The sequence below is a fragment of the Myotis daubentonii genome, chromosome 19 (genome assembly GCF_963259705.1).
Source record: "Myotis daubentonii chromosome 19, mMyoDau2.1, whole genome shotgun sequence".
Lineage (NCBI taxonomy): Eukaryota > Metazoa > Chordata > Mammalia > Chiroptera > Vespertilionidae > Myotis > Myotis daubentonii.
The window spans coordinates 29119478-29131578 of NC_081858.1; the positions used below are offsets into that span (position 1 = coordinate 29119478).

General features: G+C 61.7%; 1 protein-coding gene across 2 annotated transcripts in view; it reads left to right on the plus strand.

Annotated features, from left to right (window-relative positions):
* The window catches only part of ADGRD1 (adhesion G protein-coupled receptor D1), a 36031-nt gene that overhangs the window by 16948 nt on the left and 6982 nt on the right, over nucleotides 1-12101 (plus strand). For both annotated transcript variants that reach the window (XM_059677013.1, XM_059677014.1), the window contains 6 exons: nucleotides 5561-5634; nucleotides 7118-7241; nucleotides 9229-9332; nucleotides 10136-10247; nucleotides 10791-10944; nucleotides 11949-12015. In XM_059677013.1, coding sequence (XP_059532996.1) covers nucleotides 5561-5634; nucleotides 7118-7241; nucleotides 9229-9332; nucleotides 10136-10247; nucleotides 10791-10944; nucleotides 11949-12015 — 635 coding nt within the window. The remainder of the gene's footprint in view (nucleotides 1-5560; nucleotides 5635-7117; nucleotides 7242-9228; nucleotides 9333-10135; nucleotides 10248-10790; nucleotides 10945-11948; nucleotides 12016-12101) is intronic.

Below are 12101 nucleotides of genomic sequence, written 5' to 3' on the forward strand. Positions count from 1 at the left end.
TGTCTTTCGCTGGTTTTGAAGTGTGTGATGGTGCCTCATCACAAAGCAAAATTACTTTGCCGTGTCTTCTGGCCCATTGTGGCCGTTTCACGATGAAAGCGCGGTTCAAATTGATTATCTGTTGTTGGTAGCGATCAGTACTAACGGTTTCACCTGGTGTTAGCAGCTCCTGATACACCACACCTTCCCGATCCCACCAAACACAGAGCAGTGTCTTCTCTCCGAAGTGATTTGGCCTTGCGGTCAATGTGGATGGTTGACCTGGATCAACCCGTGATTTTGTGCGTTTGGGATTCTCAAAATAAACCCACTTCTCATCGCCAGTCACCATTCGATGCAAAAAAGACTTTCTTTCGTGCCGTTGAAGCACCATTTTACTGATGACTTTTCGGTTTTCCGTTTGCCTTTCGTTCAGTTGCTGTGGCACCCATTTTCCTTCCTTTAACATCTTTCCCATTTGCTGAGCAACGTTGAATCTTCCTGCGAGTTGTTTCTGAGTTGGACACGCATCTCCACCCAATAATGCTTGTCATTGTCGGTCCTCCATCTTTTTCGGTTGACCTGGACGTTCTTTGTCTTTCCCACCGAAATTCTCACTTTTAAAGCGTTTAAACCAGCGCTCACAGATATCTTGAGACGGAGCATGTTCCCCATAAACTTCCCGAAGTATACGATCACTTTCAGCAGCACTTTTCTTCAAAATAAAGTAATGAATTAAAATTCCCCGCAAATGCTCTTTCTTGGCACGAAATTTGACATTTTTAAGCATAAAAATATCTATGATGTTAACACCTTCAGAAAATTTGACATAGGAAGGTCTGAAGCTTGTTGTCCATACAACAAAATAGCACACATATCAAATCGCATGTATATCAGCATACGTGTAACTCCATCGATTGAAAAAAAATCTGCATTATTAACCGGTTAATGATTAACCTGCATTATTAACCGGTACACCTGGTTCATGTTTTTATTGATGTCAGAGAGGAAGGGAAGGGAGAGTGAGATAGAAACATCAATGGTGAGAGAGAGTCACGGATCTGCTGCCTCCTGCACGCCCCACACTGGGGTCGAGCCTGCAACCCGGGCATGTGCCCTGACCGGGAATCGAACCCTGACCTCCTGGTTCCTAGGTCGACGCTCAACCCCTGAGCCACGCCGGCCCCTTTCCTGTCACAGGAGCGTCCCCCAGTGTGACCGCCCGACGGGAAGGCCCGTCTCCCCCAAACACTCCAGCTCCCCGCCACAGCTGGACGCGGGGCTCGGCCGCCATGGGGGAGTCAGGAAGGTGCAGCTTGGACAGGAGACCAGGGGGAGGTGGGTTGAAGCGCAGCCAGGCCGGGCGGCTGCCGGGTTATTTTTGAAGCAGAGAGTTTCGGGCCTGCGGGCGGGAACCCCGCTCATCACTCCAGAGGCCGCCATGGAGGCCCGGAAGCCAGGCTCGCCCGCCCGGGGTGGTGGGGTCTCCTTTGAAGGTTGCGCCCACGTTTCTGAGGATGCGTGGGAGGCTCTTTTTGAGTTGAAATGCTTTGTCCCGTGGGGAGCATTCACCTGTCCGTCCGTCCGTCCGTCCGAGGGCAAACCGGTGTGCGGAGCAGGGGCGAGTGGGCGGGAGCTGGGGAGAGAGGCGGACACGCACGTGGGTCCCTCTCCCTCATGGACGGGGCCTGGGGCCCAAGGTCGAGGCACCCGGTTTTCCTGGCCCAGAGTGGGGTTCCTTCGAGGGGACCTCCTGCTTAAACCGGGTGCTGCCTGGCCGCCTGGCTCAGGCTGGAGGGACAAGCCCCCTGCCACACACCAGGCGACGCGTCATCATCAGGGAGTGAAGCGAGCACGCCGTGTCCAGATGCGGCCCCTTCACGCTCGTCGCTTTGTCACGGCGGGTTCCCTAACGGGTCCCGAGCCTCCCCCCCACCCCCCGCCCCCCACCTCGGCCCCCAGCTTTGTGCTCCGGGGCCGCCTCGGCTATTGTGGGTGAGAGACACGTTTTAAAATCGATCCGCGCTGCGGAGCTGCCCTTCAGAGAGGTTGTAGCAATTTATGTTGTCGCCAAAGGGGCTGCGGCGCTGGCGTTCCCGCTCAGCCTCTGCTTGGCTCTGCTCTTGCTTTTGTTGCCTGCATCTCTTTCTTTAAAAAAATTTTTTTTAATTGATTTCAGAGAGGAAGGGAGAGGGAGAGAGAGAGATAGAAACATCCATGAGGAGAGAGAATCATGGACCGGCCGCCTCCTGCACGCCCCCCACTGGGGATGGAGCCCACAACCTGCACATGTGCCCCGACCGGGAATGGAACCCTGACCTCCTGGTTCACAGGTGGACGCTCACCACTGAGCAGCCGGCCGGGCTCTGCTCCCACGCTGGCATCCTCCCCCCATCACATCTGGCCGTTGCCTGCGAGGAACGTTGCCTTTTCCTTCCTGGGGCCCCTCCTCTGCTCGCAGCTGCTTCATCCCACCCCGCTCACCCGGGGACGCGCCCAGAGGCCAGGCCGCGGAGTGGGCAGCCAGTGGGAAGGGCGCCTGCAGGAGGCAACCAGTGGATGTGTCTCTCTCACATGGATGTTTCCCTGTGTCTCCCTCTCTCTTCCGTGCTCCCTAAAAACCCGGGTGAGGATGAGCAACAACGACAAAAAGACGTCGTTGTCTCCCTCAAGGTCAGGAGGCAGCCCCCACCCCACCCCCCCCTCCCCCCCCTCCCCCCCACCCCACCCCCCGCCCTTCCCAGTCGTCTGGCTGCTCACATTGAAATGGAAACGTTGCCTGGGGAGACCGGAGACCAGACGGAGCCCGCGATGAGCCTCTCCCAGCGGGTGTCATCTGTGCGGCCGCCGTCTCCTCCTCCGGGCGGATGTGCTGCCGCGTCTCCGAGGCCCTCACCTGCGTTGGGCTCTGAGCTTTCCCTCGGGGTGGCGGTCAGAGCCGCGTGGCTGCTCGCTGGTTCAGGAGCTCGGTCACGTCTTTGATCCGCGCTCGGGTAGATCTGAGAGTCATGGCCTCACCCTTTCGAAAAAGCGTCTCTAATGTGCGGGAAGAGAATGTCAGGCTCCCAGCAGGCTCTGCTACCTTCAAAGAAGGGAGGGATTCGGCCCTGGCTGGTGTGGTTCAGTGGATAGAGCGTCGGCCTGCCGACAGAAGGGTCCCGGGTTCGATTCTGGTCCAGGGCCCGTGCCTGGGTGGCGGGCTCCATCCCCACTGGGGGGCGGGCAGGAGGCAGCCGATCCATGATTCTCTCTCCTCATTGGTGTTTCTATCTCTCTGTCCCTCTCCCTTCCTCTCTGAAATCAACAAAAATATATATTTTTTTAAGTGGGATTTTCTGGCATCTGGGTGTCTCAGGCCTGGAGAAACTGGGGCTAAACCAGTTTACTTATGAATGTGGGAGTAGCCACCAGTGGCACGGGGTGGGGGTGGAATGAGATGAACAGAAATGGTGCCCCGCCCACACGGGCGAGGGTCCCGGGCCCCCACACACGCCTCTCCTTAGGGCAGCGGTTCTCAACCTTCCCGACGCCGCGACCCTTTAACACAGCTCCTCATGCTGTGGGGACCCCCAATGTCATTGTTCCAAAATGAACATCATTAAAGCACAGTTATGAATCACAGAAACAATGTGTAATTATAGATGTGTTTTCCGGTGGTCATAGGTGACCCCTGTGAAAGGGTCGTTCGACCCCCCAGAGGGGTGGCGACCCCCAGGTTGAGAACCGCTGCCCTAGACGATTCCAGAACGTGCCCGTGGGGTTTCGAATCCCCACTTCTTTCCTGTGTGAAATCGCTCGCCTTCCCGGGAAAAGCTCATTATGTTTCACGCGGTTGTTAAGCAGCTGGAGACCACAGATCCGACGTGTTCTTCCCGGCAGCCCCGGAACTGGGCTGTAAAATAGATCAGAGTTTTATAACCTTTCCAGCCCACCCCTCATCTGCATGGAAATGCGAGTGTCCGGCTCCCTGGGACATTTGGGCAGCCCCCCGGGTGGCCGGGATGGAAATGCCTCCCTCCCAGTTTCTCCAGGAAAGTGGGGGTGACCAGGTGCTCCCTCGTCCTGCAACACCACACCCCGAATTCTAACAGCCTCCCGGGAGCCTGGCCAGCCTGTTCCCTCCGGTTGCAAACTCCAGCACAGACAGCACGGCGTTCCCACGGCCGGGAGGGTGTGCCCGCGGCCTCGCCCACGGAGCCAGCGCCCTCCGCCCGCTGACCACACACAGCTGGGCGGTCGGGATGGATTCTAAATGCCGCTGTGGAGGGTGGGGCCGGCAGCCTCCGCCAGAGGCCAAGAGGTCACGGGGCGGGCAGGGCCCGGAGCTCTCGGTGCCTCCCTCCCGCTCCTCCAGGCCTGGCTGCGGCGGTAACATTCCTTTCACGGCTCTGAGCAGCGCACACACACGTGTGTACACACACACACACACACACACACACACACACACACACACCTGCTGTGATGGCCGTGAGACGCCGTGCCGCGGGCCATGGGTCCCTGCCAGGTTCCCGCTTGGAGCTTCGACTTTGTGGGTTTTCTTGTGCCTCAGTTTCCCCTGCTGGTGGCTTTTTTTCCCCTTAAACATGTTTTTATTGATTTCAGAGAGGAAGGGAGAGGGGAGAGAGACAGGAACATCTATCTGTATAAAAAGCTGAGATGCTAAGTGTCCAACCGTTGGACTGTTCGGTAGCTATGCACTGACCACCAGGGGCAGACGCTCGACGCACAGGCATGGAAACATGGAACAGACTGATGAGTCTCAGAGGGAAGGGGGGAGGGGGGAGGGCGGGAAGAGATTAACCAGAGATTTTGCATGCAGACGAGAGGCCCAGCGTGCACCGGTGGGTCCCTCGGCCTGGCCTGCGGGGATGGGGCCGAAACCGGCTCTCCGACATCCCCCGAGGGGTCCCGGATGGCGAGAGGGCACTGGCCAGGCCGAGGGACCCCACCAGTGCACGAATCCGTGCTCCAGGCCTCTAGTCAATGATGAGAGAGGATCATTGACCAGCCGCCTCCTGCACGCCTCTCACTGGGGATCGAGCCCACAGCCTGGGCCTGGGCCCCGACTGGGAATCGAACCCTGACCTCCGGGCTCATAGTCGACGCTCAACCACTGAGCCCGCCGGCTGGGCTGCCCCGCTGATGACCTTCTGTGGACTGTGTGGCTGCAGAGCAGGGCTCCCGTGTCTGAGCTCACAGAGGCAGAGCAGACGGTGGGGGAAGCCTCTCTCAGCCTGGGGGGGTGGAGGGGGGAGAGACAGGGTCTCAAATCCACGTGTGTCCTCGCCAGACAGGACGTGAATCACGGGGAGCGTGGGGTGCAGGGGCACAGCTCTGCGCGGGCGGGTCTCTCGGAGGGACGGAGACCTGCAGGAAGCCAGGTTGTCTGGGAAAGAGGGTTCAGAGGGGGGCCCAGCGCGTGCAAAGGCCCTGAGGCTGGGGCCCTGGGCCCTCTGACCCGTGAGAGGGACGGTCGGTGGCTTTGCGAGTCCCCAGCCCCGCGGCCTCGCAGCTCGGGGTGTGGCTCTGGCCTCAGCGTTGGGAACCCGGCCTCACGGGGCGCCTCATTCTCTCATTTCAGACGAGCAGGCAGTACCGCGAGGCCATCAACGAGACGAACCGCGTGTTCCTGTACTGCGCCTTCCTGGACTACAGGTGCCGCCTAGAGGGAGGCTCGGGCGGGGGCAGGGCTGGGGGTGCACCTGGGCCAGGTGTGCGGGCCCACGCTTGTCCACGTCCTGATCCGGGTCCCCATTTATTTTTTATTTATTTTTTAAATATATTTTTATTGATTTCAGAGAAGAAGGAAGAGGGAGAGAGAGAGAGAAACATCCATGATAAGAGAGAATCATGGACCGGCTGCCTCCTGCACGCCCCCCACTGGGGATGGAGCCCGCAACCCGGGCCTGTGCCCTGACCGGGAATCAAACCCTGACCTCCTGGTTCCTAGGTCGACGCTCAACCCCTGAGCCCTGCCGGCTGGGCTATCTTTGTTTCTTATGTTCCTTTTTCTTCCTTCGTTAGGATTTGGGGGGAAATTTTATGCCCTTTTAATCTCCACTGTTGACTCCTGAGGTGCCTGTTCCTTTACCTGGAGGTCTGGCCCTGGTGCCTGCAATCGCGCATCAGGTCATCCGTCAGGCAGCCGTCAGGCAGCCAGCGCACGGTTCCAGTCCTTTGGCCTCAGATAATCCGTGACCCTCCAGCGACCGGAAACAAGGAAATAGCAGTTGCCTGGGTCCCTCCCTGGTTTCCCCTTTTGCATTTCGGGGCGCGAGGGGCGTCTCTGTCTTCCTCACGCGCCGCTGACCTCGCTCGCGGGGCACGTCGTGGGCCGCGTGCCCGTGTCTGTCTGTCCAGGGAAGCACCCGTGTCTGTCTGTCCAGGGAAGCGTTCGCTCCCGTTCGGAGAGATTGTCCCCTGGGCGGAGACGGGATCCCAGGCCCCTTTTCATCCCTAGACGTGGACTGTGAGCACTGACTCAAGCATCTACGCGTGCGTCCCTCTTTTAAAAGCAGAACGCCAGCCCGGCCGCACGGCTCAGGGGCTGAGGGTCGACCCAGGAACCAGGAGGTCAGGGTTCGATTCCCGGTCAGGGCACAGGCCCAGGGTGTGGGCTCGATCCCCACGGGGGGGCGTGCAGGAGGCAGCCGATCCATGACTCTCTCTCATCATGGATGTTCCTCTCTTTCTCTCTCTCCCTCTCCCTTCTTCTCTGAAATCAATAAAAATATTATGTTTTAAATAAAAATAAGTAATAAGAAAGTCAATGGAAAAAGTGTCCTCAGGCGAAGGTAGTAATAATAACAGACACAGGGCGGGTGGTTCCGGTCGGAGAAAACATGGCCTTGGGTTTCGTGCCTGAGCCCTGAGCCCTGGGGTCCTGTGTCCCGCCTGCGGGTGCGCGTCCTGTCGCATCCGTGCGCCCCGCCTGCGGTGTGTCCCGCCCCCGGGGCACTGGGTTACCCACGGCCCAGGCGCCTCCCAGGGGCTGAGGTGGAGCCGCCCACCTGCTCCTCTCCCGGAGGCCCCTCGGGCCCCTGCGGCCGGACCCCCGCGGCCGCGTTCTGCCAGCTCAGGACGGGGACGCTCTCGCCGAGGCCGGGCCGGCCGCCTCTGTGACCCTCCGTGTCCGCAGCTCCGGGGAAGGCGTCTGGTCGAACGAGGGCTGCGTCCTGGTGGAAGGGGACCTGGGCTACTCCGTCTGCCGCTGCACGCACCTCACCAACTTCGCCATCCTCATGCAGGTGGTGCCGCTGGAGGTGAGCTGGGGGGGGGGGGGGCGCCCTCCGCGTCAGGGGTCCTGCTGGGCAGCACCGGGGGCGGGGGGCTGTCGGCCATGGGGGCCGAGGGGAGGCCGCTGGTCAGGGAGACTCGGTCAGGGACACCTGTGAGCTCTGCTGCGTTGGCAAAAAGAATTGGCTTTCAGGGTCCTCAGGCAGCCCCAGTGCAGGGCCCTGTCCCCCAGACCCCCTCCCCCAGGTGCAGACCCCCTCCCCCGGGTGCAGGCCCGTCCCCCAGGTACAGACCCCCTCCCCCAGGTGCAGGCCCCCTCCCCCAGGTGCAGACTCCCTCCCCCAGGTGCAGGCCCCCTCCCCCAGGTGCAGGCCCCCTCCCCCAGGTGCAGACCCCATCCCCCAGGTGCAGACCCCCTCCCCCAGGTGCAGGCCCGGTCTGCTTGTGAGGAGCTGATAGCCTCTGGGGAGAGGCAGGTACACACATTAGCAGTGGAGGAGTATTAACTGGAGAATAAAAAGCCAACAAGAGAGGCAACAGGCGCTTATTTCCAACCAAACAGCAGCTATTCTGGGAAGCCCTGGTGCAGGCAGACACCCAAGTGGCTTTCCCCTCAGGAAGCGCGGGGGGGATGATGGGAATCAAGAAGGGATCCCTGTGGGTGCTATAAGCCAGCCACGCAGGGGGGCGCTCACCGAGAGCGTCCTACGGCCCAGCCCTGGGGCACCGGGTCCGCTCCCCGTCAGCTTCGCAGGCAGTTTTGGGGGCGCGAAGTTGGCAGAGGTTTTGGGGGTGAGACGAGCCAGGCCTTTCCTCTGAGGCAGCTCCAGCTGCACTTTGAAATGGCGCCATTTCTGTCACTTTCCCCAGAAGCCATTTGTACAGCAAAGGTGTAAGGCGGAGATGGAGGGGGTGGCGCAGGTGATCGGTGAACACTTCCTTCTCATTTTAATGTTCACTAACTGATGAGAGAGAGAGAGAGAGAGAGAGAGAGAGAGAGAGAGAGAGGTTCCGCTTACTGGTGCGTTCGTTGGCTGACTCTCTTATGTGTCCTGACGGGGAATCGAACTCGCAGCCCTGGCCCAGCGGGATGGTGCTCTAACCACTGAGCGGCCCGGCCAGGCCTGACAGCACCTTTTGACAGTGTGGTCAGAGAGGCTCTGCCAGGAAGCGCCCTGTGAGTGAGCCGAAGGCCGGGAGGACCTTCCTGGCTCCGAGAGGCACATGTGGCAGCAGGAGGGGGGGCAGGGAAGGGGGTGCTGTGCCCGGCTGGAGGGCAGCGAGCAGGGCCTCCTCCCGGTCCCGTCCTCGCTGAGCTGGAAGTTGGGGGGCCTGCTGGGCTGGGGCGGGGCAGGCAGAGGGGAGGGAGGGAGGCAGCCTCGTCCAATACGCTTAAGACAAACCCTGAGAGCAGTCACGGCCGGTTGCCAACCGGCCCCACGCAGTGTCGGCCCCAGATTTAGATCGTCTGTGGGCGTCTTCGCAGAAGCAAATCCCGGCCACTCATTGCCAGGGAAGGTCGGCTTGAGAGTGGTTTAAAATTATCCGTGCAAAGAGCGGAAATTATCCACGCTAAAAACACACGAAGACGCACGCCGAAATGGCACCTTCTCGCGAGCCATAAGGGAAACGAAGGCACCCCTTCTGGCTACCGCCTAGGAAGGGCAGGGCGGGGGGGGGGGGGGCGGAGCGGGACCCCAAAGCGAGGCTCCCCGGGGGGGGAGGGAGGGTTCTTGCAGTCCCAGGTCGCGGCTGGCGGGGCCATGGGGGCCTTTGCATGTGCAAACCCAGGGCTGGCCCTGAAGGACACAACCTCTACGGGCAGCAGCAACAGGGCATCAGGGAGAGGCAGGACCTGGAGGCCACCGCGCACTCACGGCGGCGAGACAGGGGCCCCCAATCTGAGCGGGGCACCGGCCCCTCGGTCCGGCCTGGTCCCGGCCTCACCCACCGCAGGGCCAGTCCCGGTCCAGCTGAGCTGAGCCCTGACCCGGTGCTCCGCTCCCCGCACAGCTCACGCGCGGACACCAGGTGGCGCTCTCGTCCATCAGTTACATCGGCTGCTCCCTGTCCGTGCTCTGCCTGGCGGTCACGCTGGCCACCTTTGCAATGCTCTCGTGAGTCCCTGCCGCCGCCACCCCCACCCGTGTCCGTGTCCCGGAGGCTGGCGGCTCCGTGCGACCATGAACCCGCTCCCCGCTCCCCGCTCCCCGCCCCCTTGGCTCCCCCTCCCCCATCCCCTCGATCTCCCTGCCGCAGCCTTTGTATCCGGAGCTGGGTCTGGACGCTGAAGGTCACAGCTGGGTGGTTGCTCCTCAGTCACTTTTTAAAAAATATGTATTTTCTAGCCCCAGGCTTGGCTCGGTGGCTAGAGCGTCGGCCCGCCGACTGAAGGGTCCTGGGTTCGATTTCCGTCAAGGGCACGTACTTGGTTGCTGGCTCCCGGGCCTGGTCAGGGGCGCTTGCGGGAGGCAACCAATCCCATGTGTTTCTGTCTCTCCCTCTCCCTTCCACTCCCTCTCGAAATCAATGGAAAAAAATATCCTCAGAGAGGAAGGGAGAGGGAGAGAGAGAGAAACATCAATGATGAGAGAGAATCAGGGACCGGCTGCCTCCTGCACGCCCCACACACTGGATCACGCCTGCAACCCGGGCCTGTGCCCCGACGGGGAATGGAACCGTGACCTCCTGGTTCGTAGGTTGACGCTCACCACTGAGCCACACCGGCCGGGCGTCCGCAGCCACTTTTCATGTTGAGGCCTGGGGTGCAGAGGGACCTGGTGGAGGTGGGGGACACCGGCCTTCACTGAGCCGTGGGGACTGCCCGAGCCGGGTCATTTCCAAGGGCAGCCGGGAGCCATGGAGGGTCCAGGAGTGATAGCAGCTGAGCCTCACCCCTGCCCCCACCCCCCGCCCTCAGCTCGGTTAGCACCATCCGGAACCAGCGCTACCACATCCACGCCAACCTGTCCTCCGCCGTCCTGGTGGCCCAGGTCCTGCTGCTGATCAGCTTCCACTGCCGGCCGGGCACGGTGAGGCCCCCCCCCCCCCCCCGTCCTCCCCAGATGCCCCCGGGGTGGCACCGCCTGCCGCTGGAATTCTCCAACCTGAACGCAGAGGGACCCCCAGAAAGCTGGCCGGGGTCCCCCAGGGAGACGAGAGGGTGGCCTGCAGATGGCATGGTGTCTGGCTGACTGACACCTGGGGGTGGACAGACTGACATCCAGAGTCTAGGGGGGAAGCCACGCCCCTGGCTGCACCCCCTTCCCACAGGCCTCCCTCGGGGACCAGCCTTGCGGCCAAAGCTCCAGTCCCCTCTGAGCCAATCCCGTTGCAGAGAACGGGGCTCTGCATGCTGATCAGCCGGATCTGATTCCCCATCTTCCTTGACCAGTCGCTGTGCCTGGGAGGGAGCCGGGGGCAGCGATGGTTCCCCAGGGGTCCCGGGAGGGAGCCCGACTCCCAGGGCGGAAATCAGACCACGTGACCCAGAGGACGCCCCAGACGTGGGTGCTGGGAGGCTGGGGCCCCGGGAATGCCCGGGAGACTGACCTTGGGCCTCTCTGGGCTCGCAGGTCCCGTGCCAGGTGCTGGCCGTGCTCCTGCACTACTTCTTCCTGAGCGCCTTCGCCTGGATGCTGGTGGAGGGGCTGCACCTCTACAGCCTGGTCATCAGGGTCTTCGGCTCCGAGGACAGCAAGCTCCGCTACTACTACGGGGTCGGCTGGGGTAGGTGCCGGGCTGGGGTAGGTGCCGGGCTGGGGGAGGGGAGGGGCTGGGAGAGGCGAGGGGCTGGGGGAGGCGAGGGGCTGGGGGAGGCGAGGGGCTGGGGGAGGCGAGGGGCTGGGGGAGGTGACAAGCTGGGGTGGGTGCCCACGGGCTGGGGGAGGTGAGGGGCTGGGGGAGGCGAGGGGCTGGGGGAGGCGAGGGGCTGGGGGAGGGGAGGGGCTGGGGTAGGTGCCGGGCTGGGGGAGGGGAGGGGCTGGGGGAGGTGCCGGGCTGGGGGAGGCGAGGGGCTGGGGGAGGTGAGGGGCTGGGGGAGGCGAGGGGCTGGGGGAGGGCAGGACGGGATGGGATGGGATGGGAGGGGAGGGGAGGGGAGGGGAGGGGAGGGGAGGGGAGGGGAGGGGAGGGGATGGGGTGGGATGGGGTGGGATGGGAGGGGATCTCTGCACCTGGAAGAGGCCGAGATAGAAGGAGAACCATGTTGGCCAAACCAGAGCAAAGGTCTCACATCCTGGGAATCACTTGTTCCCGTTTCTGACTTCTATGGGTGTTCTCTTTTTATCTGTTTTTTTCTTTTTTAATGTTTTTTCTTCATTTTAAATATATTTTTATAAATTTTAGAGAGGAAGGGAGAGAGAGAGAGAGAGAGAGAGAGAGAGAGAGAGAGAGAGAGAGAGAGAGAGAGAGAAACATCAACGATGAGAGAGAATCATGGACTGGCTGCCTCCTGCAGGCCCCCCCACTGGGGACCGAGCCCACAACCCGGGCCTGTGCCCTGACCGGGAATCGAACCCTGACCTCCTGGTTCACAGGTCAATGCTCAGCCCCTGAGCCACGCCGGCCGGGCTGTTATCTCCTCGTTTAGGCCGTAGGTTCTTGGGGGACGGGGTGCTCTGCGTCCGCACCCTGCCCGTGGTTCTTTGTGTGAATCGGGCACAAAACGAGTAAATGGACTGAGGAGTGAGAGCGGGGGGCGCGGGCTCATGGGCCCCCTCTGGTCTCCGCAGGGTCCCCGCTCCTGATCTGCGTCATCTCCATCTCCTGTGCCCTGGACAGTTACGGGACCACCAACAAGTGAGCGGGATCCCGCGGGGACAGGGCCGTGAGGGGTCCCCGGGCCTGGGCGCTGGTCCCCCAGGTTCCTCTGGGGCAGGGCCTGG